At 44.5% G+C, this 24,224-nt stretch overlaps 1 protein-coding gene across 3 annotated transcripts in view; it reads right to left on the bottom strand.

Moving 5' to 3' along the window:
* Nucleotides 1-9,172: 9,172 nt before the first annotated feature.
* Nucleotides 9,173-24,224, bottom strand: part of PTGR1 (prostaglandin reductase 1) — a 32,339-nt gene continuing 17,287 nt past the window's right edge. For all 3 annotated transcript variants that reach the window (XM_055271510.2, XM_055271512.2, XM_055271507.2), the window contains exons 7-10: nucleotides 20,384-20,539; nucleotides 18,845-18,953; nucleotides 14,223-14,341; nucleotides 9,173-9,430 (exon numbers count right to left, since the gene is read on the bottom strand). In XM_055271510.2, the coding sequence (XP_055127485.1) occupies nucleotides 9,320-9,430; nucleotides 14,223-14,341; nucleotides 18,845-18,953; nucleotides 20,384-20,539 (495 nt within the window). In that variant the 3' untranslated portion in view covers nucleotides 9,173-9,319. The remainder of the gene's footprint in view (nucleotides 9,431-14,222; nucleotides 14,342-18,844; nucleotides 18,954-20,383; nucleotides 20,540-24,224) is intronic.

Raw genomic sequence — 24,224 nt, 5'->3', positions numbered from 1 at the left:
GCCTGGGAGCATTGTGGAAAAATGGCCATGGTACTACAGATACTGTAACTAAGAAAGTTTGTGAACCTCTGTCTTAGAAGTCACTTCTACTCTTCCGTTGCCCAGAGATTAATCATATAACCCTAACCTAACTTAAAGGGAGGCTTGAAATACAGCTTTCCCCTCGTTGTGGTGAGCACGTAGATTATTTCTACCACAGTCTGTTCTTTCGGTCACCAAACTCTTCCCACACATAATGCATACAGTAGCCCCCTTATCCATGGGGGATATGCTCCAAGACCCCGAGTGGATGCCTGCAACCTCAGTACCAAACCCTGTGTGTTCTGTTTTGTCAGTCTGATAACCAAGAAGGCTACTAAGTGACTAACAGACAGGTAGCATAGATGACATGGATATGCTGGACAAAGGGATAATCTGTGTCCTAGGAGGCACGGAGCAGCATGCTCCGTGTTGTTTAAAAGTGTGTAGCACCCCCACCTTTTTGCTCTCCCCTGCTGCCATGTGAAGATGTGCTTGCTTCCCCTTTGCCCTTCTGCCTTGATTGTAAGTTTCCTGAGGCCTCCCAGCCATGCTTCCTGCATAGCCTGCAGAACTGTGAATCAATTAAGCCTCTTCATAAATTACCCAGTCTCAGGTAGTTCCTTATAGCAGTGTGAGAACAGACTAATACACATATTGTTTAGAGGAAAAATTTTATTAACAGAGCACAGTAGAAAATAGCACAACTGCCTTCTGATGGAGTACTAATGAAATATGGAAAGATTTAGGAGGTAGAGGCATCAGGTTTTCTGGAAGTAGGGAGGAAATCAGAGGCTAAAAAGTTTCATCAAGCTACTGAGAACAACACACAATTTGAAACTTAGGAATTGTTTATTTCTGGAATTTTCTATTTAAAATTTTGGGGCCAAGATTGATTGAGGGTAACTGAAACCACGGAAAGTGAAACTTTGGGTAAGGGGAGACTGCTGTATTTTACCCAAAAGAGACAATCCAAAGTCTAATCTGCTCAGGATTTACAATTGAAGTCCAGGGTCTTTGAGTTAGACGCTTTGAGTGTGACCTACTTTTTGCCTTTGGGACCCTAAATGTCAGTGCCTGTTAATTTTTCTTTGAGAAGTGTAATTTCCCCAGAGGTCTGCTCTATAATTTCCCCCAGAGAAGGATGTTCTAGTCAGCACGGGGGATATAAGCCTGGCTACCATTACTGGGGAGCAGGCATAGGCATGCCACATGGTGAGATAGGAGTTCATCCCCTTTTATTCAGACTTCCACTTAGTATCCTGTTTTTAGTTTTCTATCTTATTTCTATCCTCCAGGCCCAGGGTACCCAAGTTAATAGCCTATCAAGTTCTATTTGGTAAAAGATAATGCCTCTCATTTCCTGTGGGAATTGTGGTGAATTGATAATCACCTGGCAAAATAAGGTAGGAGTGGCATTTTGAGCTCAAACTGTTCTATGCACATTTTTGAACTCTTTTTAGCCTCTGATTTCCTCCCTACTTCCAGAAAACCTGATGCCTCCACCTCCTAAATCTTTCCATATTTCATTAGTACTCCATCAGAAGGCAGTTGTGCTATTTTCTACTGTGCTCTGTTAATAAAATTTTTCCTCTAAACAATATGTGTATTAGTCTGTTCTCACACTGCTATAAGGAACTACCTGAGACTGGGTAATTTATGAAGAGGCTTAATTGACTCACAGTTCTGCAGGCTATGCAGGAAGCATGGCTGGGAGGCCTCAGGAAACTTACAATCAAGGCAGAAGGGCAAAGGGAAAGCAAGCACATCTTCACATGGCAGCAGGGGAGAGCAAAAAAGGGGAAGTGCTACACACTTTTAAACAACCAGATCTCATGAGAACTATCATGAGAACAACAGGAGGGAAATCTGCCACCATGATCCTGTCACCTCCCACCAGGTCCCTCCCGCAGCATTGTGGATTATAGTTCAACAGCAGATTTGGGTGGGGACACAGAGCCAAACTATATCATTCCACCCCGGCCCCTTGCAAATCTCATGTCCTTTCTCACATTTCAAAGCTAATCATGTCTTCCCTTAAAGTCTTAACTCATTCTAGCATTAACTCAAAAGTCCAAGTCCAAAGTCTCTTCTGACACAAGGCAAGTCCGTTCCACCTATGAGCTTGTAAAATCACAAGTCAAAAACAAGTTAGTTACTTCCAAGATAGAACAGGGGTACAGACATTGGGTAAATGCCCCCATTCCAAGAAGGAGAGATTGGCCAAGACAAAGGGGCTACAGGCCCCATGCAAGTCCAAAACCCAGCAGGGCAGTCATTTAATCTTATAGCTCCATAATAATCTTTGCCTCCATGTCTCACATCTAGGGCATGCTGATGCAAAGGGTGGGCTTCCAAGGTCTTGGGCACCTCCAACCTTGTTACTCTGCAGGGTACAATGCCCATGGCTGCTCTCAAGGGCTGTTGTTGAGTGCCTGTGACTTTTCCAGGTGCATGGCATGAGCTGTTGGTGGATCTACCATTCTGGGGTGTGGAGGATGGTGGCCATCTTCTCACAGCTCCACTGTGTGGGGGCTCCATCCCCACGTTATCCCTCTGCACTGCCCTAGTAGAGGTTCTCCACAAAGGCTGTGCTCCTGCAGCAGACTTCTGCCTGGACATCCAGGCATTTCCATACATTCTCTGAAATCTAGGCAGAGGCTCCCAAACCTCAACTCTTGTCTTCTGTGCACCTGCCGGCCAACACCACATGGAAGCTGCCAAGGTTTAGGGCTTGTATCTAATGCTGCGGGAGGGACCCGGTGGGAGGTGATGGGATCATGGTGGTAGATTTCCCTCCTGTTGTTCTCATGATAGTGAGTTCTCATGAGATCTGGTTGTTTAAAAGTGTGTAGCACTTCGCCCTTTTTGCTCTCCCCTGCTGCCATATGAAGATGTGCTTGCTTCCCCTTTGCTCTTCTGCCTTGATTGTAAGTTTCTTGAGGCCCCCCAGCCATGCTTCCTGTATAGCCTGTGGAACTGTGAGTCAATTAAGCCCAAGCTATACCTTCACCTGTGTTAGCCATGGCTGGAGCTGGAGCGGCCACAATGCATGGTTCCGTGTCCTGACGCTGCACAGAGCAGTGCGGCCCTGGGCCTGGCCTGTGAAAACCCATTTTTATTTCCTAGGCCTCCAGGCCTTTGATGGAAAGGGCTGCTGCGAAGATCTCTGAAATGCCCTGGAAGCATTTTCCCCATTGTCTTGGCTATTAACATTCGGCTCCTCCTGCAGAATTTCTGCAGCCTTCTTGAATTCCTCCCCAGAAAATGGATTTTTCTTTTCTACCACATGGAATGGCTAACGGGGTGAAACCGCATCTCTACTAAAAATCCAAAAATTAGCCGGGCATGGTGGCACGCACCTGTAATCCCAGCTACTTGGGAGGCTGAGGTGGGAGAATTGCTTGAACCTGGGAGGCAGAGGTTGCAGTGAGCTGAGATGGTGCCGCTGCACTCCAGCTTGGGCAACAGAGCGAAACTCCGTCTCCAGTAAAAAAAAAAAAAAGACTTGAACACATGGAAAGGTACCATGCCATTGGACAGGAAGACTCAATATCTTTTTTTTTTTTTTTTGGATACGGAGTCTCGCTCTGTCAGGCTGGAGTGCAGTGGCGTTGATCTCAGCTCTCTGCAACCTCCGCCTCCTGGGTTCAAGTGATTCTCATGCCTCAGCCTTCCGAGTGGCTGGGATTACAGGCATGTGCCACCATGCCCTGCTACTTTTTGTATTTTAGTAGAGACAGGGTTTCACTGTGTTGGACAGGCTGGTCTTAAACTCTTGACCTCATGATCTGCCTGCCTCAGCCTCCCGAAGTGCTGGAATTACAGGTGTGAGACACCACGCCTGGCCGATTTGTCTCTATTGATGATGTTAACCTTGACCACTTGATTAAGTGGTTGTAGGCTTCTTCACTTTAAACTTCTTCTTTACCCTTGGTAATTAAAAAGTATTCTGTGGTGAAGTACGTTAAAACTATGGAAGTAGGGCCGGGCGTGGTAGCTCATGCCTGTAATCCCAGCGCTTTGGGAGGCTGAGGCAGGCAGATCACGAGGTTAAGAGTTCGAGGCCAGCCTGGCCAACATAGTGGAACTCTGTCTCTACTAAAAATACAAAAATTAGCCAGGCATGGTGGTGTGCGCCTGTAGTCCCAGCTACTCAGGAGGCTGAGGCAGGAAAATTGCTTGAACCCGAGAGGCGGAGTTTGCACTGAGCCAAGATCACACCACTGCACTCCAGCCTGAGTGACAGAGCAAGACTCCGTCTCGGAAAAAACAAAAACTATGGAAGTACTCCATTCCTCATCAAGCTTTCAGTGTATTCAGGTATTTATCTCAGTAGGGACTCATGGTTTCCCTTTTTAATTCAATGGTATATAATCTGTAATTATCATTATCTACATGGAGCTCAAATTTTCCATGATTTGTCTAGTGGGAGCCCTTTCAAATTGGCTGTGTTCTTTCGACATGACCTCATTATTCTCTGAGCACTTCTTTGATTTATGGTATAAGATGCTCCAGGCTGGGCATGGTGGCACATGCCTGTTGTCTCAGCTAGTTGGGAGGTTGAGGCAGGAGGATCACTTTAGCCTGGGAGTTTGAAGTCAGCCTGGACAACATAGCAAGACTCCTCTTAAAAAAAGAAAACGAAATGTTGCAAGCTCATCTTGTATCTTCCCTACCCCAGCCCCAGAACAAGCCATTTCTGGTTCCTTTTAGTAGAGAATAATATATAAAAGCCACAATCTGGAATTTAGGTGTGCTCATTGCTATTGGAGTGTCATTACTTTCAGGGCCTCTTAGTGGGCAGAGTTATATATATATGTGTACACACATTGATTTATATGTGTGTCTATGTACGTATGATATATACACACACACATCTATTTTTTTGTCTCATATACATTGAAATTCATGAGTTCATACCAATACCTTCAATTCCAATCTACCACCACAAGGTTCTTCCCATGTTTGTAACTCCCTTCTCTGACAGTGAGAAACTCTGACTTCCCTTATCTTTAATTTACTTGTTTGATCAAACCTTCTGTATGTAACCATCTTCTATCACCACCACTACCCCCACTCCTGCAGATGCTCCTCCATTCTTCTCAAGCTCTGACATCCTGCAGCTCCTGGCCCCTACTCTTGCCTCCCCATGTGGTTAGTCTTTCCTTGCCAAAGCTCTGTCCGCTCGTGCTGGGCCATGCTGCCAGGTAGAAGCTCCCCTCAGGCTCTGACCTCTGTGCGAAGCTATCCATGCATCAGCACCTCCTCAGCCTCCTTGGGATCCAACCGCCCATACTAGGTCACTTACTCCCACGTGGTACCCTCCTACCCCTGCTAGGGATCACATACTCCACACCAGGCCATCCCTTCACATGCACACCTTCCTCACTCTGGGCCCTTACACTCCATGCCAAGCTGCCCCCAGGGCGCGATGCCCTCCATACTCTAGGACTTTGACTCCTCACACCAGGCAGCCCTGCGATTCCAATGCTTTTCTCACCCTCCTTGGACTCTGACACCCTCAGTCAGGCCCTGCTGTCCCTCCCCTACCCACACGGATGACTTCACTGTTCCTGGGCTCTGATACACCATCTGGGAAGCCCTGCTATGACTCGAGCCATGTTCATTTTGCTTGGGCTTCAACTCCCCTAATCAGGCCACAACACACTGCCCAACCCCTCCTTCTTCCTGCTCACCAGTGTTCACACACACACACACACATATAACACACACATACAACACACAGTGTTGGGCTTTGACTCCCTGTGCCAGGCAGCCAGCCTCGGTGCATGACCTCTTTGCTCTGCTGTGGGCCATAGAGGCTCTCCCACCCCATACCTCAGCAGACAGTCACCTTACTTGGCTCCATCTAATGTCTTTAGGATTGAATAGTTTGGTAAGAAAAGAGGACACGGGCAGGGACTTTTTTTCTCTTATCCCTGTCCTTCAGGCGTTCCTCAGTTAACTTCCTTGAAGACAAACCATATTAGAAGTTTATTACATCTTTCCAGAGTTTTTGTACAGACACTCTTCTCCCCATTGTTTCATTGTACTACAATTTATTTAACCCCTTATCTCTATGATGGCAGAATTGATCAATAGAATTGACATCTTTCTGACTGATATTGAATCTTCTGGCCAGGCACGGTGGCTCATGCCTCCCAAAGTGCCTCATCCCAGCACTTTGGGAGGCCGAGGTGGGTGGATCAGCTGAGGTCAGGAGGTCGAGACCAGCCTGGCCAACATGGCAAAACCCCATCACTACTAAAAATACAAAAATTAGGCTGGGCGTGGTGGCTCACACCTGTAATCCCAGCACGTTGGGAGGCCGAGGCAGGTGTATCAGGAGGTCAGGAGATCAAGACCATCCTGGCTAACACAGGGTGTCTCTACTAAAAATACAAAAAATTAGCCAGGCGTGGTGGCGGGCGCCTGTATTCCCAGCTACTCGGGAGGCTGAGGCAGGAGAATGGCGTGAACCTGGGAGGCGGAGGTTGCAGTGAGTGAAGATCAGGCCACTGCACTCCAGCCTGGGCAACAGAGCGAGACTCCATCCCAAAAAAAAAAAAGAATTAGCCGGGCATGGTGGCAGGCGCCTGTAATCCCAGCTACTTGGAAGGATAAGGCAGGAGAATTTCTTGAACCTGGGAGGTGGAGGTTGCAGTGAGCGGAGATCATGCTACTGCACTTCAGCCTGGGAGACAGAGATACCGTCTCAAAAAAAAAAAAAAAAAAAGTCACCGTGCACGGTGGCTCACGCCTATAATCCCAGCACCTTGGGAGGCCAAGGTGGGCGGATCACAAGGTCAAGAGTTCAAGACCAGCCTGACCAACATGGTGAAACCCTGTCTCTACTAAAAATACAAAAAATTAGCCAGGCATGGTGGCTCATGCCTGTAATCCCAGCTACTCAGGGGGCTGAGGCAGAAGAATCGCTTGAACCCGGGTGGCAGAGGTTGCAGTGAGTGGAGATGGCACCACTGCACTCCAGCCTGGGCGACAGAGTGAGACTCCATCTAAAAAAAAAAAAAAAAATATATATATATATATATAGACTCTTCCTGTCCAAGAGCATGGTACCTTTCCATATGTTCCAGTCTTCTTTTGTGTTCATCAGTAATGTTGCTTTTGTTGTTGTTGTTTTGTTTTTAATTTGTTTTAGACACAGGGTCTTACTCTGCTGCCCATGCTGGAGTGCAGTGATACAGTCACAGCTCATTGCAACCTCAGACTCCTGGTCTCAAGTGATCCTCCTGCCTCAGCCTCCCAAGTAGCTGGGACTATAGGCACACACCACCACACCCAGCTAATGTGAACATTTTGCAGATACGGGGTATTGTCCAGTCTGGTCTCAAACTCCTGGACTCTAATGATCTTCTCACCTTGACCTCCCAAAGAGCTGGGATTACAGGTGTGAGCCACTATGCCTGGCCCCTCAGTAATGTTTTAAGTTTTTCTTCATAGAAATCTTTCACATTTTTGTAGATGTATAGACATTCCCGTGTGTTATCTTTTGTGCAGCTCTTGTGAATGACAGATTCCTTCTTTGGTCTGTTGAATAATTAGACTCATCTGTAGAGGACCAGTATGGACTGGCCCTAAGACCCCTGTACGCCTGCAATGATTATTTCCTCTGGCATAATCACAAGCAATAGGGGTGGTAATCTTAAGACTTCAAAATCACTGATACTGGCAGGGAGGTAGCTAACACTTACCTAATATATGCCAGGCATTATGCTGGTGTTGTTTTGTTTTGTTTTGTTTTTTTCTGAGATGGAGTTTTTCTTTTGTTGCCCAAGCTGGAGTGCAATGGCATGATATCGGCTCACCGCAACCTCTGCCTCCTGGGTTCAAGTGATTTTCCTGCCTCAGCCTCTTGAGTAGCTGGGATTACAGGCACCTGCTACCATGCCCAGCTAATTTTTGTATTTTTAGTAGAGACAGGGTCTCGCCATGTTGGCCACGCTGGTCTTGAACTCCTGACCTCTCCTCTGCCTCCAAAAGTGCTGGGATTACAGGTGTGAGCCACCGCGCCCAGCCTATGCTGGTGTTTTAAATAAATGTATAACATGTATATGAAACAGATGTTATTATCCTCACTTTCAAGATGAAAAATCAGAAGTCTAAGGTCACAGAAGCAGTAAACTTTTTTTTTTTTTTTTGAGATGGAGTGGGCTGGGCGCGGTGGCTCATGCCTGTAATCCCAACACTTTGGGAGGCTGAGGCGGGCGGATCACGAGGTCAGGAGATCAAGACCATCTTGGCTAACATGGTGAAACCCCGTTTCTACTAAAAATGCAAAAAATTAGCCAGGTGTGGAGGCGGGCGCCTGTAGTCCCACCTACTCAGGAGGCTGAGGCAGGAGAATGGTGTGAACCTGGGAGGCGGAGGTTGCGGTGAGCCGAGATTGCGCCACTGCACTCCAGCCTGGGCAACGGAGTGAGACTCCGTCTCAAAAAAAAAAAAAAAAAAAGAGATGGAGTGTCGCTCTGTTGCCCAGGCTGGAGGACAGTGGCGCAATCTCGGCTCACTGCAACTTCCGCCTCCCGGGTTCAAGTGAGTCTGCTGCCTCAGCCTCCCAAGAGGCTGGGATTACAGGCATGTGCCACCACACTCAGCTAATTTTTGTATTTTTAGTAGAGACGGTGTTTCACCATGTTGGTCAGGTTGGTCTTGAACTCCTGACCTCATGATCCGCCCACCTCAGCCTCCCAAAGTGCTGGAATTACAGGCGTGAGCCACCATGCCCGGCTAACTTTTTTTTAAAATTTAATTTAATTTAATTTTAAGTTCTGGGATAATTGTGCAGAACATGCAGGTTTGTTACATAGGTAAACGTGTGCCATGGTGGTTTGCTTCACCTGTCGACCCATCACCTAGGTATTAGCCCCCACACGCATTAGCTATTTATCCTGATGCTCTCCCTCCCCCACCCCCACTTTGACAGGCCCCGGTGTGTGTTGTTCCCCTCCCTATGTCCATGTGTTCTCATTGTTCAGCTCTTACTTATGAATAAAAACATGCAGTGTTTGGAAAATTTTCACACTTCAAAGCCATTATTTTCTACCATAACTCAGAAGAAGCTGTAGTGAACAGTGAGGTGACTGGTTGTTGTTGGCTGTGAAACTTCCATCCTCCATCACTAATTACATAGCACTTAAATGTATTTTATTAAGTAGCTCAAACTCATTACAAGTACATTTCTTAGACATTTAAGGTAGTATACATTTTTGCTAAATGGTGAAAAACAAATTAAGTAATCATCTAAATGGCCTCCAGATTCCATGTGTCCTCTTTTTCATGCTTTCACTATTGTCTTCCCCAAATTATCTCCTTTCAGCATTCCCATAAATGCAGCTGGCATGTTTTCGAATCCTTCAATGATATATTCCTTGTACTGGATTTTACCCTGTATCAAAGCAACAACAAATTTTAAAACTTAATTTAATATTCTCAATGATACACTGTTCTCATCCTAGCAACAAATGTATCAGGTACATCATTGGAAACCTTGAAAATAAGAGATGGAGGTCCTGTCCTCCACGAACTTGAAGTCAAGGGGGGGCAAGATCCACTTACACAGTACATGTGAAAGATTACAAAGTACACCTAAGAAGAACTTAATAATAGGTGTCAGATCATAGTGTGAAATGTCATAAGGCAGCGATTAAGCAATCTCTTTTTCTTTTTTTTTTTTTTTTGAGACAGAGAGTCACTCTGTCGCCCAGGCTGGAGTGCAGTGGCGCGATCTTGGCTCACTGCAAGCTCCACCTCCCAGGTTCACGCCATTCTCCTGCCTCAGCCTCCCGAGTAGCTGGGACTACAGGTGCCCACCACCATGCCTGGCTAATTGTTTTGTATTTTTAGTGGGGACAGGGCTTCACTGTGATAGCCAGGATGGTCTCGATCTCCTGACCTCGTGACCTGCCTGCCTCGGCCTCCCAAAGTGCCGGAATTACAGGCGTGAGCCTCCGTGCCCGGCGCGATTAAGCAATTTCTAAGTAAGATGCATAGTAAAGTTTAATAATACAATGATCTCAGAGGAGGTGCAAATAGACAGAGAAAAGAGCACCCTTCATTACCTCTGGCCCCTGAAGAGGCAGGTCCTATTCAGGAAATATAAATGGCAGGACAGTCTAATAATTTGTCTCCCCTTTAAGCCAAGGTTCTTTCAACATGTGTTTAACCTTTATCTGGGAGTGTGGGAAGGAAGGGTTCATGTTAGTGAGGAAGGGTCTTCATTTCTCTTTCTACTACAAGGCACAGCCTACTAATGGGAACTAATTTACATTTTCAGATTTTTTTAAGGGGTCTTATATAGAGACCCGAGTTACCTGATACAAGTTTTTCCCTAATGTATTCCAGTGATGGCTTAGCACTCTTCATGGATTTATAGACAAGATTATTTGCTTGAAGTCAGTCAATTACAAAGTAGGGAAGCTGAGATTTAAACTTTTATTATTATTATTCTGAGACAGGGTCTCACTCTGTCACCTAGGTTTGAGCGCGGTGGCACAATCATAGCTCACTGCAGTCTCAACCTCCTGGGCTCCAGTGATCCTTCTGCCTCAGCCTCCTTAGTAGCTGGGACTAGAGGGATGTGCCACCATGCTCAGCTAATTTTTTTTAGTTTTTGTAGAGACGGGGTCTTGATAGGTTGCCCAGGTTGGTCTCAAACACCTAGGTTCAAGTGATCCGCCCACCTCAGCCTCCAAAAGTGCTAGGATTACAGGCAAGAGCCACTGTGCCTGGCTGAGATTTGAACTTTTGACTTGAAAGCCCCAACTCGTTCTTGAAGAAGCAAGGAATCTGGATAGGGTGGAAAGGTAGAATCCAGTTCAGAGGTTAAAAATAGAGAACAAATACTGTTATGGACTGAATTGTGTGCCCCCAATCCAAATCCATATGTTTAAGTCCTAATCACCAGTGCTTGACAATGGGACTATATTTGGAGATAGGGCTTTAAAAAAGGTAATTAAGAGGCCAGGCGCAGAGATGGATTTGCACTCTGTCACCATGCTAGAGTACAGTGGCACGATCTCGACTCACTGCAACCTCCGCCTCCCAGGTTCAAGTGATTCTCATGCCTCAGCCTCCCAAGTAGCTGGGACTATAGGTGCACATCACCATACCCGGCTAATTTTTGTATTTTTAGTAAAGACAGGGTTTCACCATGTTGGTCAGGATGGTCTCACTCTCTTCACCTTGTGATCCACCCACCTTGGCCTCCCAAAGTGCTGGGATTACAGGTGTGAGCCACCGCGCTGGTCCAAAAGGCACTTTTCAGTGAAGACTTGCAGGACATGAGAGAATTCAGCAAGCAGTTACAGAGGGGTGGAGTGGTGGAGGAGACTGGGCAAGTAAACAAGGGGGTGAATACTAAGAAATGAAATCAGAGAGATAACGGGTCAGATTTTGTGTAAGCTTGCTGAGTATTAGCACTTTGGTTTACTTTAAGTGAAATGCAGAGCTTTGCATGGTTTGGATCATAAGAATGGCAGGATTTGATTTGTGCCTTAACAGATCACTATGGCCACCACATTGGGAATTGTCTATAGGGGTGCAAAGATGGGAGGCCAGGTAGAGTCCACTACTGTTGCGGGAAGTCAGGGACCCCAAATGGAGGGACCAGCTGGAGCCATGGCAGAGGAACATAAATTGTGAAGATTTCATTTTAATATGGACATTTATCAGTTCCCAAATTAATACTTTTATAATTTCTTTTTTTTTTTTTTTTTTTTTTTTTTTTTGAGACGGAGTCTCGCTCTGTCGCCCAGGCTGGAGTGCAGTGGCTCAATCTCGGCTCACTGCAAGCTCCGCCTCCCGGGTTCACGCCATTCTCCTGCCTCAGCCTCTCCGAGTAGCTGGGACTACAGGCGCCCGCCACCACGCCCGGCTAATTTTTTATATTTTTAGTAGAGACGGGGTTTCACCGTGGTCTCGATCTCCTGACCTCGTGATCCGCCCGCCTCGGCCTCCCAAAGTGCTGGGATTACAAGCGTGAGCCACCGCGCCCGGCCTACTTTTATAATTTCTTACGCCTGTCTTACTTTAATCTCTTAATCCTGTTATCTTTGTAAGCTGAGGATGTATGTCATCTCAGGACCACTGTGATAATTGTGTTAACTGTACAAATTGATTGTAAAATGTGTATTTGAACAATATGAAATCACTGCACCTTGAAAAAGAACAGAATAACAGCAATTTTCAGGGAACAAGGGAAGACAACCATAAGGTCTAACTGCCTGCAGGGTTGGGCAAAATAGAGCCATATTTTTCTTCTTGCAGAGAGTCTATAAACGGACTTGCAAGTAGGGAAGATATTGCTACATTCTTTTCCTAGCAAGGAATATTAATAATTAATGCCCCGGGGAAGGAATGCATTCCTGGGGGAGGTCTAGAAGTGGCTGCTCTGGGAGTGTCTGTCTTATGCGGTTGAAATAAGGACTGAAATACGCCCTGGTCTCCTGCAGTACCCTCAGGCTTATTAGGGTGGGGTAAAAACTCCGCCCTGGTAAATTTGTGGTCAAACCGGTTCTCTGCTTTCGAACCCTGTTTTCTGTTGTTCAAGATGTTTATCAAGACAACATGTGCACAGCTGAACATAGACCCTTATCAGTAGTTCTGGTTTTGCCCTTGTCCTGTTTCCTCAGAAGCATGTGATCTTTGTTCTGCCTTTTGCCCTTTGAAGCATGTGATCTTTGTGACCTACTCCCTGTTCGTACACCCCCTCCCCTTTTAAAATCCTTGATAAAAACTTGCTGGTTTTGCGGCTCAGGTGGGCATCACGGACCTACTGATATGTGATGTCACCCCCGGTTGGCCCAGCTGTAAAATTCCTCTCTTTGTACTCTTTCTCTTTATTTCTCAGCCGGCCAACACTTATGAAAAATAGAAAGAACCTACGTTGAAATATTGGGGGCAGGTTCCCCCGATACACTACAAACATCCAGGCTAGACGGCATGGTGCCTGGACCAGGGTGGTAGCAGGGAGGAGGGAGAAGTGTTCAGATTCTGTATATGTTTTGAAGATAGAATCACCAGAATCTCCTTAGAGATTAGACAAGGGTACGAGAGAAAGACATCAAAGATGGCTCCGAGGTTTTTGGATTGAGAAACTAGAAGTATAGAATTGTTATAACTGAGATAGTAAAGTCTGAATATGGAGCATGTTGAGCAGGAAAGATCAAAACATATTTAGTTTTCAAGATGCTATGTCAGAGATGTGTATCAGGCATCCAGGTGGACATACTAGCCTAGAGTTAAGAGGAGAGCCAGGCTGGAGATAGAGCTGGGAGCTCCCGGCATACTGAGCCCAGACGAGCTAATTAAGGGATAGCTCGAGTGTGGATGAAGAAGAGCAAAGGCCCAATGACCATGACCTGGGGCACTCTAATATTAATTTGGAGAAAAGAAAAGCTAGCAGGAGTCTGAGGAGGACCAATCAGTGAGGAAAACCAAGAGTTAAGGGAAGCCAAGGGAAGAAAGCATATGAAGGAGAGAATGATCACTATGAAATATTTCCCATAGCCAAGTGAGGCTAAGAATCAACCAGTGGATTTCACTATGTAAGGGTCCCCTGTGACCTTGACAAAAGTTAATTTCGGCCAGGTGCGGTAGCTCACAACTGTAATCCCAGCACTTTGGGAGGCTGAGGCAGGCGCATCACTTGAGACAAGCCTGATCAACATGACAAAAACCTGTCTCTACTAAAAATACAAAAAGTTAGCTGGGCGTGGTGGTACACGCCTGTAGTCCCAGCTACTTGGGAGGCTGAGGCATGAGAATTGCTGGAACCCAGGAGGCAGAAGTTGCAGTGAGCTGAGATTGTGCCACTGCACTCCAGCCTGGGCAACAGAGTGAGGCTCTGAAAAGCCTGATATGTGGGTTTAAGGAAGAATGGAAAGAGAGCAATGGCAGACAGTGAGTGTAGACAGCACTTCCAGGTATTTTGTTATAAAAGGGAGAGAAGGGAAATGGACCTGCATTTGCAGTGGAAATGAACTTTAGAGAGGGTTGTTTTGTTTTCCTTTCAAAGATGAGAAAAGTAAGAATATTTATATTCTAAGCACAATGACCCAATAGGGAAAAACTGAAGACGCGGCAGAGAGGGGGAAGAATTGGTGGAACAAAAGCCTTGAGAGGCAAAAGGGAATGGGACCTAGTGTACAATTGGAAGGGGTGGCTCCGGAGCTCCTTACCTCTAAGACCCATTTCAGCAACTCCTTCAGAGCTTTTTGGCGGGTATCTCCTTGCCAGCGGTAGACGACAAAAGCTTCCATGCGAAGCTCTTGAAAGATAACAATCTCTGGGGGTGGGCCTATGAAGAGAAGAGCACATTTGGGTGGCAGGATCCAGGGAGGTGGCCGTGGTGAAACAAGCAGTACAGGTCACTGTCACTGCGCTTGGTGCTGGGAGTTTCTTGGTGCTTCTCCCCTTCCATTTCCTCACTCCTTTCTGATCCACGGGACTGCTGGCCAATCAACATGCACTCTGCGGCAGGTAGAATAATCGCCCCAAAGATGTTCATATCCAAATACCCCAGAACCTGTTGCTTACGTGGCAAAAAGGACTTTGCAGATGTGATTAAGAACCTTGGGGTGGGGTGGGGGGGGCGCGGTGGCTCATGCCTGTAATCCCAGCACTTTGGGAGGCCAAGGCGGGCAGATCACAAGGTCAGGAGTTCGAGACTAGCCTGGCCAACATAGTGAAACCCCCGTCTCTATTACAAATACAAAAAAAAAAAAAAAAAAAATCAGCTGGGCATGGTGGCGGGTGCCTACAGTCCCAGCTACTTGGGAGGCTGAGGCAGGAGAATTGCTTGAACCTGACAGGTAGAGGTTGCAGTGAGCCAAGATCATGCCACCGCACTCCAGCCTGGGTGACAGAATGAGACTCTGCCTCAAAAAAAGAAAAAGAAAAAAAAGAACCTTGAGATGGGAAGATTATTCTCCACTATAAAGATGGACCCAATATAATAGCAAAGGGCTTCGTAAGGGAATGAGGGACACAGGAAAGTTACAGTCAGGAACAGAATATGGGGAGATAGAAGCAGAGATGAGAGAGAGGAGGAGGAGGAAGAGCCTATGCCACTGGCTTTGAAGACAGAGGAAGGGGCCACATGCCAAGAAATACAGGCAGCTGCTAGAAGCTTGAAAACGCAAGGGAACAGATTCTCCTCTAGCGTCTTCAGAAGGAATGCAGCCCTGCCAACCCATTTTACTTTTAACCTCCAGACCTATAAGAATAAGTGTGTGGGGTCGGGTATGTGGCTCATGCCTCTAATCCAGCATTTTGGGAGGCCGAGGCAGGCAGATCACTTGAGGTCAGGAGTTTGAGACCAGCCTGGCCAACATGGTGAAACCCTCTCTCTACTAAAAATACAAAAATTAGCTGGGCATGGTGGCACATGCCTGTAATCCCAGCTACTCAGGAGGCTGAGGCAGGAGAATCACTTGAAGCTGGAAGGGGACTGCAGTGAGCTGAGATTGCACCACTGCACTCCAGCCTGGGTGACAGAGTGAGACTTGGTTTCAAAAAGAAAAAAAGGAAACAAACAAAAGAATAAACATGTGGGTGTTTTTGTGTGTGTGTTTTGTGGTTGTCGTTTTTAATTTGAGACAGGGTCTGGCTCTGTTTCCCCAGGCTAGAGTAAAGTGGTGCCATCACTGCTCAATGCAGCCTTGACCTCCTGGCTCAAGAGATCTTCCCACCTCCACCCCCCAAGTAGCTGGGACTATAGGTGCATGCCACCATACCTGGCTAATTTTTTTTTAGTTTTTGTTTGTTTGTTTGTTTGTTTTTTCTGTCAGAGATAAGGTCTCACTCTATTGCCCTGGTTTGAAACTCCTGGGCCAAGCGATCCTCCTGCCTCAGCCTCCCAAAGTATTGGGATTACAGGCATGAGCCACTGCGCCTAGCTAAGAATTTGTATTTCTAACAAGCTCCCAGGAGATGGTGATGCTGCTGGTCCTTGGCCCACACTTTGAGAACCAGCACCCCAGAAAAAGCACACAGCTCTCCTGCAGCCTGTAAAGAAGATACTACCCTTCTCTGTGTGAGGAAGAAGAAGTTTTTTGGTTGCCTGGTTGATTTTCCCAAGTGTCCTAATTGACTAGAAACTGAGAGAATGACACCTGAGCATAGGCTTTCAAGTTCAAGTTCCAGGAAGTCAGGCGAAGATGCCTGGTGTGCTAAGACAAGTGGTGGAATCTAGCTTCAGCATCTTTGATGACCACTGGCACCACTCAGCCTAAAGTTCCCACTCACTACTTTGAGGAAAGTAACATTAGCAGTCGGAAATATGAAGCTTTGTCCTGAACCAAATGAAAATAATGCAAGAGAATGAGACAGAAAGAGTGCTTCTTCAGAAGACCCACATCAACTATTCTTTGTGAGTTAGGGATTGGAACTCTCATTTCCTCATCTTAAATGAAAGTGGGATGGGCATGGCGGCTCATGCCTGTAATCCCAGCACTTTGGGAGACCGAAGGGAGCAGATCACCAGGTCAGGAGATTGAGACCATCCTAACACGGTGAAACCCCATCTCTACTAAAAATAAAAAAAATTAGTCAGGCGTGACAGTGTGTGCCTGTAATCCCAGCTACTCAGGAGGCTAAGGCAGGAGAATCGCTTGAACCCAGGAGGCGGAGGTTGCAGTGAGCCGAGATCACGCCATTGCACTCCAGCCTGGGCAACAGAGCAAGACTCTGTCTCAAAACAAAACAAAAAACAATAGCCAGGTATGGTGGCACATGTCTGTAGTCTCAGCTACTCAGGAGGCTGAGGTGGGAGGATCACTTGAGCCCGGAAGGTGGAGGCTGCAGTGAGCCATGATTGCACACTGCACTCCAGCCTGGGCAACAAAGCGAGACCCTGTCTCAAAAAAAAAAAAAAATTTAAAAATAAAAACAAAATCTCCAGCCTGGGAAACAGAGTGAGACCTTGTCTCAAAACAAACAAACAAAAAAGCAAAATGAAAGTGAAATGCTGTTTCTGGGTTTGTGCGTGTTGATGAGAATGTTGGTTTTTGTTTTTTTACTGAGAGCAAAAAAGCAAACGTGGCATTAAACCTGGAGGAAATCATTGCTTGCCTCTGAGCTATCCTAACAGTGGAATATGTTAGAATTTCTGGGGATCTGTGGCAGGGTAGAATTCCATCTGATTAAAATGGAATGGACAAGGCCAGCTGACATCTCAAAGTCCTGTCTGAGCAGCTGAGCTTCCAAAGACTAATTGCTAAAAAGACTAGATCGAGTTACTGTATCCAAAATATTTGGCTATTCCTAATTGGACTGTGGTTAAGAAAAGGCCTCCTGCAGCTTTGCTCAGCTGGCAGGCAGACAGTTTCCCATGATTCCAGCTTAGCACCAGTTAGAAAATGACAGGGGAAAAAAAAGTCCCTAACAATAAGATTGCCAAGTAAATCTGGAGTTTCCTTCTTGGTAATGATTTTGATTTTTCACAACCTGAGAGGGAATCTACAAGTTGCCCTTCGTCAGCCCCTTCCCTTCTAGCCCCCACATCTCCATACATTTGTGAGGTGGTTAACTAGTGGGGCTATAAGATTTCATTCCCATTAGTCAAGCTCATCATAGAATAAATAACCAATTGATTTATGGTTGCCTGGATCCTGATTAGAGTCTTTCCTTCTTTCTCCTTTTTTGGGGGGGACCACAGGTAATTTGTGATCTGTCTTAATAGCACAGAATCATTGTAGCAGAAACAGACTCTGTATGGGGAGCTTAGAAGACTGGTCTTTGTTTTGAGTCTGTTGCCAACAGGAGTTAAAGAGTCTCTGGTCCTCTTGGCCATTCATCTCCCCACTTGTAAAATGAGAGGCCTGTACAAGGCATCTCACAGGACTGGGATTTAATGAATATGGTTCTCTGGTTGATACTGCTTTTGGACCTCAGAGTGTGGAGTGGGAGGGGTGTGGTTTCAGCATAAGAGAGTAGCGAGTGGGGAATGGAGTGCATGGCAGGGCACCAGAGAAATAAAACAAGGACAATCAAGGAATGGAGGGAAGCTGCTGCTCCCTTCCCTTTTAGTGGCAATTGTCAGCCTTCTGAGGCCAAGGTGCCCTACTGCTCCAAGAAGCACTGCCCAAGATTTCTGAAGGGCATGGCAGCCTGCCCGTCCCTTCACCCACAGCAAGTCACGCTTTATTCCTCTCACACCTCCAGCAATGTCTCTAATATCCAGAGGAACCTGAATATTTTACCAGCCAGACCAAGGTGTTCTGTTTCTAAATCAAATCATCACTTTTTACAACTTTGCATTAAATGATAGGTAAAAACTAAAACTTTTAATAACTGTTTCTTCTATATTTGTAGATCCTGCTGTTTCTCTACATAAAAATCTAACGTAAGCTGATTTAGCACAAAATATGTGAAATTGTATATTTTTAAATTTCTTTTGTTGTTGTTTTTGTTATTATTATTATTTTGAGACAGGCTGTCACTTTGTCACCCAGGCTGGAGTGCAGTGGCACGAACACAGCTCACTGCAGCCTCAGCCTCCCAGGCTCAAGCAATCCTCCCACTTTAGCCTCTTGAGTAGCTGGGACTACAGGTGCACACTACCACGCCTGGCTTATTTTTGTATTTTTTGTAGAGATGGCATTTTGCCATGTTGCCCAGGATGGTCTCAAACTCCTGAGCTCTCACAAAGTGAGGCTCTATCTTAAAAAAAAAAAAAAAGAATAAAAGAATATAAGAAAATCTTTCTAATAATTTCAGAGTCACTGGCCTATGGCATATCTGTGAATTTTCTCCTTGTCCAGCCTTGTGACATATGGGATCGTGTGCATGTGCTCATTACCTGGGGGAAGTGGGCCGGTTCTGTTATATGTAGAGATGGCTCCACATATGGCAATCCTTCCAAATTTCTTCATCTGGCCGATAACAGTGTTTGAAAACTCTCCACCTACCTAAACAGACAGGAGAAACAAAACCAAAGACAAAACGTTAAATAATCTAAATACTAGAGATTCAGGAGAATCATTAAGTCACAATCATTATTTTACAATACCTGTTTTAGCAGCAACAAAGCTGATTGAATTAGCCCAACAGTGCGGAAGATTGCAGTTAGAAAGACATTAGAAACAGGCATTTTCGGCCGGGCATGGTGGCTTACACCTGTAATCCCAACACTTTGGAAGGTTGAGGTGGGTGGATCACCTGAGGTCAGGAGTTCAAGACCAGCCTGGCCAACATGGTGAAACGCTGTCTCTACTAAAGATACAAAAAATTAGAAGGGCATGGTGGCGGGCGCCCATAATCCCAGCTACTTGGGAGGCCGAGGCAGGAGAATTGCTTGAACCCAGGAGGCGGAGGTTGCAGTGAGCTGAGATCACATTACTGCACTCCAGCCTGGGAAACAGAGCAAGACTCCATCTCAAGAAAAAAAGAAAAATACATAAACAGGCATTTTCATTTGACTCTAGGACCATACCTTTTATAACTTATACATTTTACTTGATTATATATTGAGGTTCTCTGATCAGCTAAGTGAAAGAAGCCAGTCATAAGAGACCACTTTTAGTGGGGAGGAGGGTGGGTAATGGAGAATGACTGCTAATGAGTAGCGTTTTTTGGGGGAGTGATGAAAATATTCTTAAACTGGTTGTATAATTTTGCCAATATAGTAAAAAACATTGACTTCTACATGTTAAATGAGTGAATTACATGGTACATGAATGATATCTCAATAAAGCTGTTTTTTAAAAAAGGCATATGTACTTTCTTCATGTATCCCATGTATCAGCGGTCCTCAACCTTTTTGGCACCAGGGACCAGTTTCATTGGAAGACAATTTTTCCATCGAATGTTGTGGGCGTGGTTTCGGGGATGATTCAAGTACATTGTGTTTATTGTGCACTTTATTTCTATTATTATTACAATGTAATATATAATGAAATAATTCTACAACTCACCATAACCATAGAATCAGTGGAGGAGTTTTCCTGCAACTAGATGGTCCCATCTGGGGGTGATGGGAGACAGTGACAGATCATCAGGCATCAGGCATCATCAGGCAGCTGAGTAGTGCGATCCCCATAAGGAACGCACAACCTAGATCCCTCACATGCATAGTTCACAACAGGGTTTACACTCCTATGGGAATCTAATGCTGCCACTGATCTGACAAGAGGCGGAGCTCAGGCAGTAATGGGAGCAATGGGGAGGGGCTGTAAATACAAATGAAGCTTTGCTTGCTCACCTGCCCCTCACCTCCTGCTGTGCATCCCAGTTCCTGATAGGCTATGGACCACTAACTGTCCATGGCCCAGGGGTAGGAGACTCCTGCCTTACATAGTACTTCATAATAAATTAGATATTAAGTCCAGTTTGTACTTACATTATCAAAATAACAATCATAACCATCAGGAGAGGCTTTCTTCAAGGTTTCTTCCAAAGACTCTACTGTCTTGTAGTTAAAGACAACATCAAATCCAAGCTTTTGAAGGTAGGCAACCTTTTCATCAGACCCTACTGCTCCTACAACTTTGCAGCCCTAAATAGAAAAAAAAAAAAAAAAAGGAAACCATTAATAAGTCACAAGCATGGACCAACACTACTTTCCTAGTCTAGTATGCCTAGGTTCCCTAAGAACACTCTCTTAGGTGCTGAGCCACATATATAAGGAATAGCGTAATGGGCCAACAGATCCCATAGGTGAAATTAGTCCCCGGACCATCCTACAGCTCAGCTTCAGCTTGCTTCTGACCACCCAGCAGGTCCCTTCTGCATTTATTTGGTTCATAGTTCCACCAGCTGGTTTCACAACCCATTCATTTGACTTCCTTGGTTCTTTGTTTCTGGGCTTCTCTTCCTTGCAATGCAGTGTGTGCCATCTCTTGGTACAGTCTTTCTTCAGACTATTATTTTGTCTCAGCTCTGTGACTCCCATATCACAGACAGCCCTCCTGGTGACTGCCCCCTTATCCTTTTTTGATTTTTTTGGATGTTTATATTTTTTTGAGACATGGTCTCACTCTGTTGCCCAGGCTGGAGTGCAGTAGCACGAACATGGCTCACTGCAACCTTGACCTCTTAAGCTCAAATGATCCTCCCACCTCAGCCTCCAGAGTAGCTGGGACCACAGGTGCATGCCACTGCATCTGGCTTATATTTTTTAAATTTTCATAGAGACAGGGTCTCACTACGTTGCCCAGGCTGATCTCGAACTCCTGGGCTCAAGTGATCCTCCTGCCTCGGCCTCCTAAATTGCTCGGATTACAGGCATGAGCCACTGCACCAGGCCCCCTTTATCCTTTGATTTAGTCCAAAGCACCAAACTAGACGCTTCCTCATCACAGAGGAGCTAGGAAGCATTCTGAAAAGCACTTTCAGGATGACACTACAGATTATATTGGTTCATAGAAACTAGCTTTTCAGAAAGCTCCCTTATACTCTAAATGTATTATGAAGACCAGAATATGTGCCACTGTGCATTTTCAATTGAGGAAAAACCCCAATTGGATTTACATGAATCTCTGTACAAATAGTGACGGCCATATGCTTTTTCCATTCCTTCATGATTCCAGAAAAACCTATTGCAAGAGAGCCATCCTTGGTCCTTTTTCCTTCTAAGACTATAGACTATCATAGGATGATCTCTTTTACTCTTATGACCTCCTTTATGCAGATTATTAATTAATCTATTAATTCTATCTATTAATGTTAGCCCATGTTTTTTTCTCCTGAGTTCCAAATCAGTATTTCCAACAACCTATAGATGTCCTCACACTTGGATGTCCTGTAGGTCCCTCATAAATAGTGTGTGCAAAAGGGAATATACTTTTTTCCTTGCTTCTTATTTGTTTCTTTTCTATCCACTATTATAGAGAATGATACCACTCAGTTATCCAAACCTGAAACATGGCTCAAAGGAGAAGCTTTCCTTTGTCTTATGATCCATGTCCAATCATCTGGTTTTCTTCCTCTTTTTTAACCAAACAGCCTTAAAAACTGACTCTGGGCCAGGCAGTGGCTCACGCCTGTAATCCCAGCACTTTGGGAGGCTGAGGCAGGCAGATCACCAGAGGTCGGGAGTTCGAGACCAGCCTGACCAACATGGAGAAACCCCATCTCTACTAAAAATACAAAATTAGCCAGGAGTGGTGGCACATGCCTGTAATCCTAGCTACTCGGGAAGCTGAGGCAGGAGAATAGCTTGAACCCGGGAGGCGGAGGTTGCGGTGAGCTGAGATTGCACCATTGTGCTCCAGCCTGGACAACAAGAGCGAAACTCCGTCTCAAAAAAAAAAAAAAAAAAAAAAAAAAAAAAAGCTGACTCTGACTTCCAATCTTTGTCGATGCATCAACATTTTCATTTGAATTATTATAAGAGCCTCCTAAGTGGACTTCTTGTCTCTAGTATAATGTCCCTAGGAACTATTCTCCTACCAAGGCCTAAGTGATGTTTCTAAAAAGCAGAACCAATCATGGTACTTCTTTAAGGATTGAGTATAAATTCCTTAGCATGGCAGTCTCCAGTGGAATTTCTACAGGGAAGAGAAGATATTTTAAAAGATGTGTTCATACCATTTTGAGTTTCTCAGTGAAATTCAAAAGGATACTGCATTAGTCAACAAGTGCAGGTTATGGGGAAAGGAAGCAGTCCCAGAATATGATGAGCCTCAGCTATGAAAAACTCAATTGCTAATCTAGAAACTGATGCTGCTGCAAGTCATATAATTCAATTGGAGGACCAGATTAAGAAAGTACAGAATTCAGAGGAAAAAGTACAAAAGATGTAATTATGAGAGCAAAGAGAGCATACAAGAATAGTCGTAAGGGAAACAGAATGAACATATACCATTCCTCATGAAGAAAACAGAATAGATGAAAAAAAGAACTAAATAGAAGAAGAAAACTGTTCTTCATCTGAAGAAAAACGTTGGTCTTCAGATTATAATGGCCAACAAAGTTGCAGGCAGGATTAAACAAAGACAGATATAGACATTTCCTGGTGATATTTCTAAATTCAATGAATAACAAGAAATGCTTATAAGCACCTAAAAGAAAAGTCTAATTACCTACAACGGAAAGAGAATCAGATTGGCGTTGAATGTCTCATCTGCAACACTAAATAGAAATTGAAAAAGTAGAGCAATTTTATAGAGCTCTGACAGAAAGGGATTGGGTCCTTTGAATTTTTTTTTAAATTTAAAGACAAGGTCTCACAACATTGCCCAGACTGGTCTTGAACTCCTGTGCTCAAGGGCTCCTCTTGCCTCAGCCAGAATTCTGAGAAGCTGGGATTATAGGCACACACCACTGCACCTGGCAGGTCCTTTGAATTCTATATGCATCAAAATTAAAAGGCATTTTCAGATGTCATAACCAAAAAGTTTTAATAATCATATGAGATTTTTATTATTTATTAGATTATTCAATAAAAATCTAGGATGTAGGGGTAGAATATGGGGAAAAATATACTGTTAGAAGTTCATATACATATATTGTGTATATGTTTATTTTTGTATATAAAATATGTATATGAATAGTAGCAGGATAGAAATAAAACAGATTTTAAATAATTGGTAAAAAGGTAAACACTAGCAGAATGCAAACAAAACTTAGGTTCTCAGTAATTAGAGGAGAAAGAACATAGAAAATAATACAGAAAGAAATAACCAATAAATGGAAAACAAAGTAAGATAATATAAATATGACCAAACATTCCAGTTATGACAATTAATATGAATGGCCTAAATTTAACTATTACAACACTGAGACTTTCAGATGGGTTAAAAATGCAAATAGCTGCATTTTACAGAAACACACAAAAAATGGACAGAAAGGTTGAATATAAAAGAATAGGTTTAAGTGCAAGTCTTATCAAACTTACAGGATAAAAGCCCCTTGTGATTTTAATAGGATATTTGAAATTGGAATATTTAGAAATAATTCTAATTCATTTTGTAATTTTAGCATAATCCAAGCCTAGCTAAATTCCAGAACAAAAAGTAAACTTTAAACCGAACTCACTTGTGACTGTAGATGCAAAAATTCTATTTTAAATGTTATCAAGTCAATTCCAAAGGTATAAGCCCATAATATACCATACATACGTAAAGCTTATTCTGGAAACGTCAGAATGGTTCGACATTGGAAAACTAATGTAATTCATTCACTGAAAAGTGAACATGATAAATGCTGCAATGGCATTTAATAAAATTTAGTATCTATTC

This window comes from Symphalangus syndactylus, chromosome 3 (assembly GCF_028878055.3).
Source record: "Symphalangus syndactylus isolate Jambi chromosome 3, NHGRI_mSymSyn1-v2.1_pri, whole genome shotgun sequence".
Taxonomy (NCBI): Eukaryota; Metazoa; Chordata; class Mammalia; order Primates; family Hylobatidae; genus Symphalangus; species Symphalangus syndactylus.
Note: the sequence above shows the minus strand (reverse complement) of the source record. Positions and strands in the feature narration are given on the sequence as shown.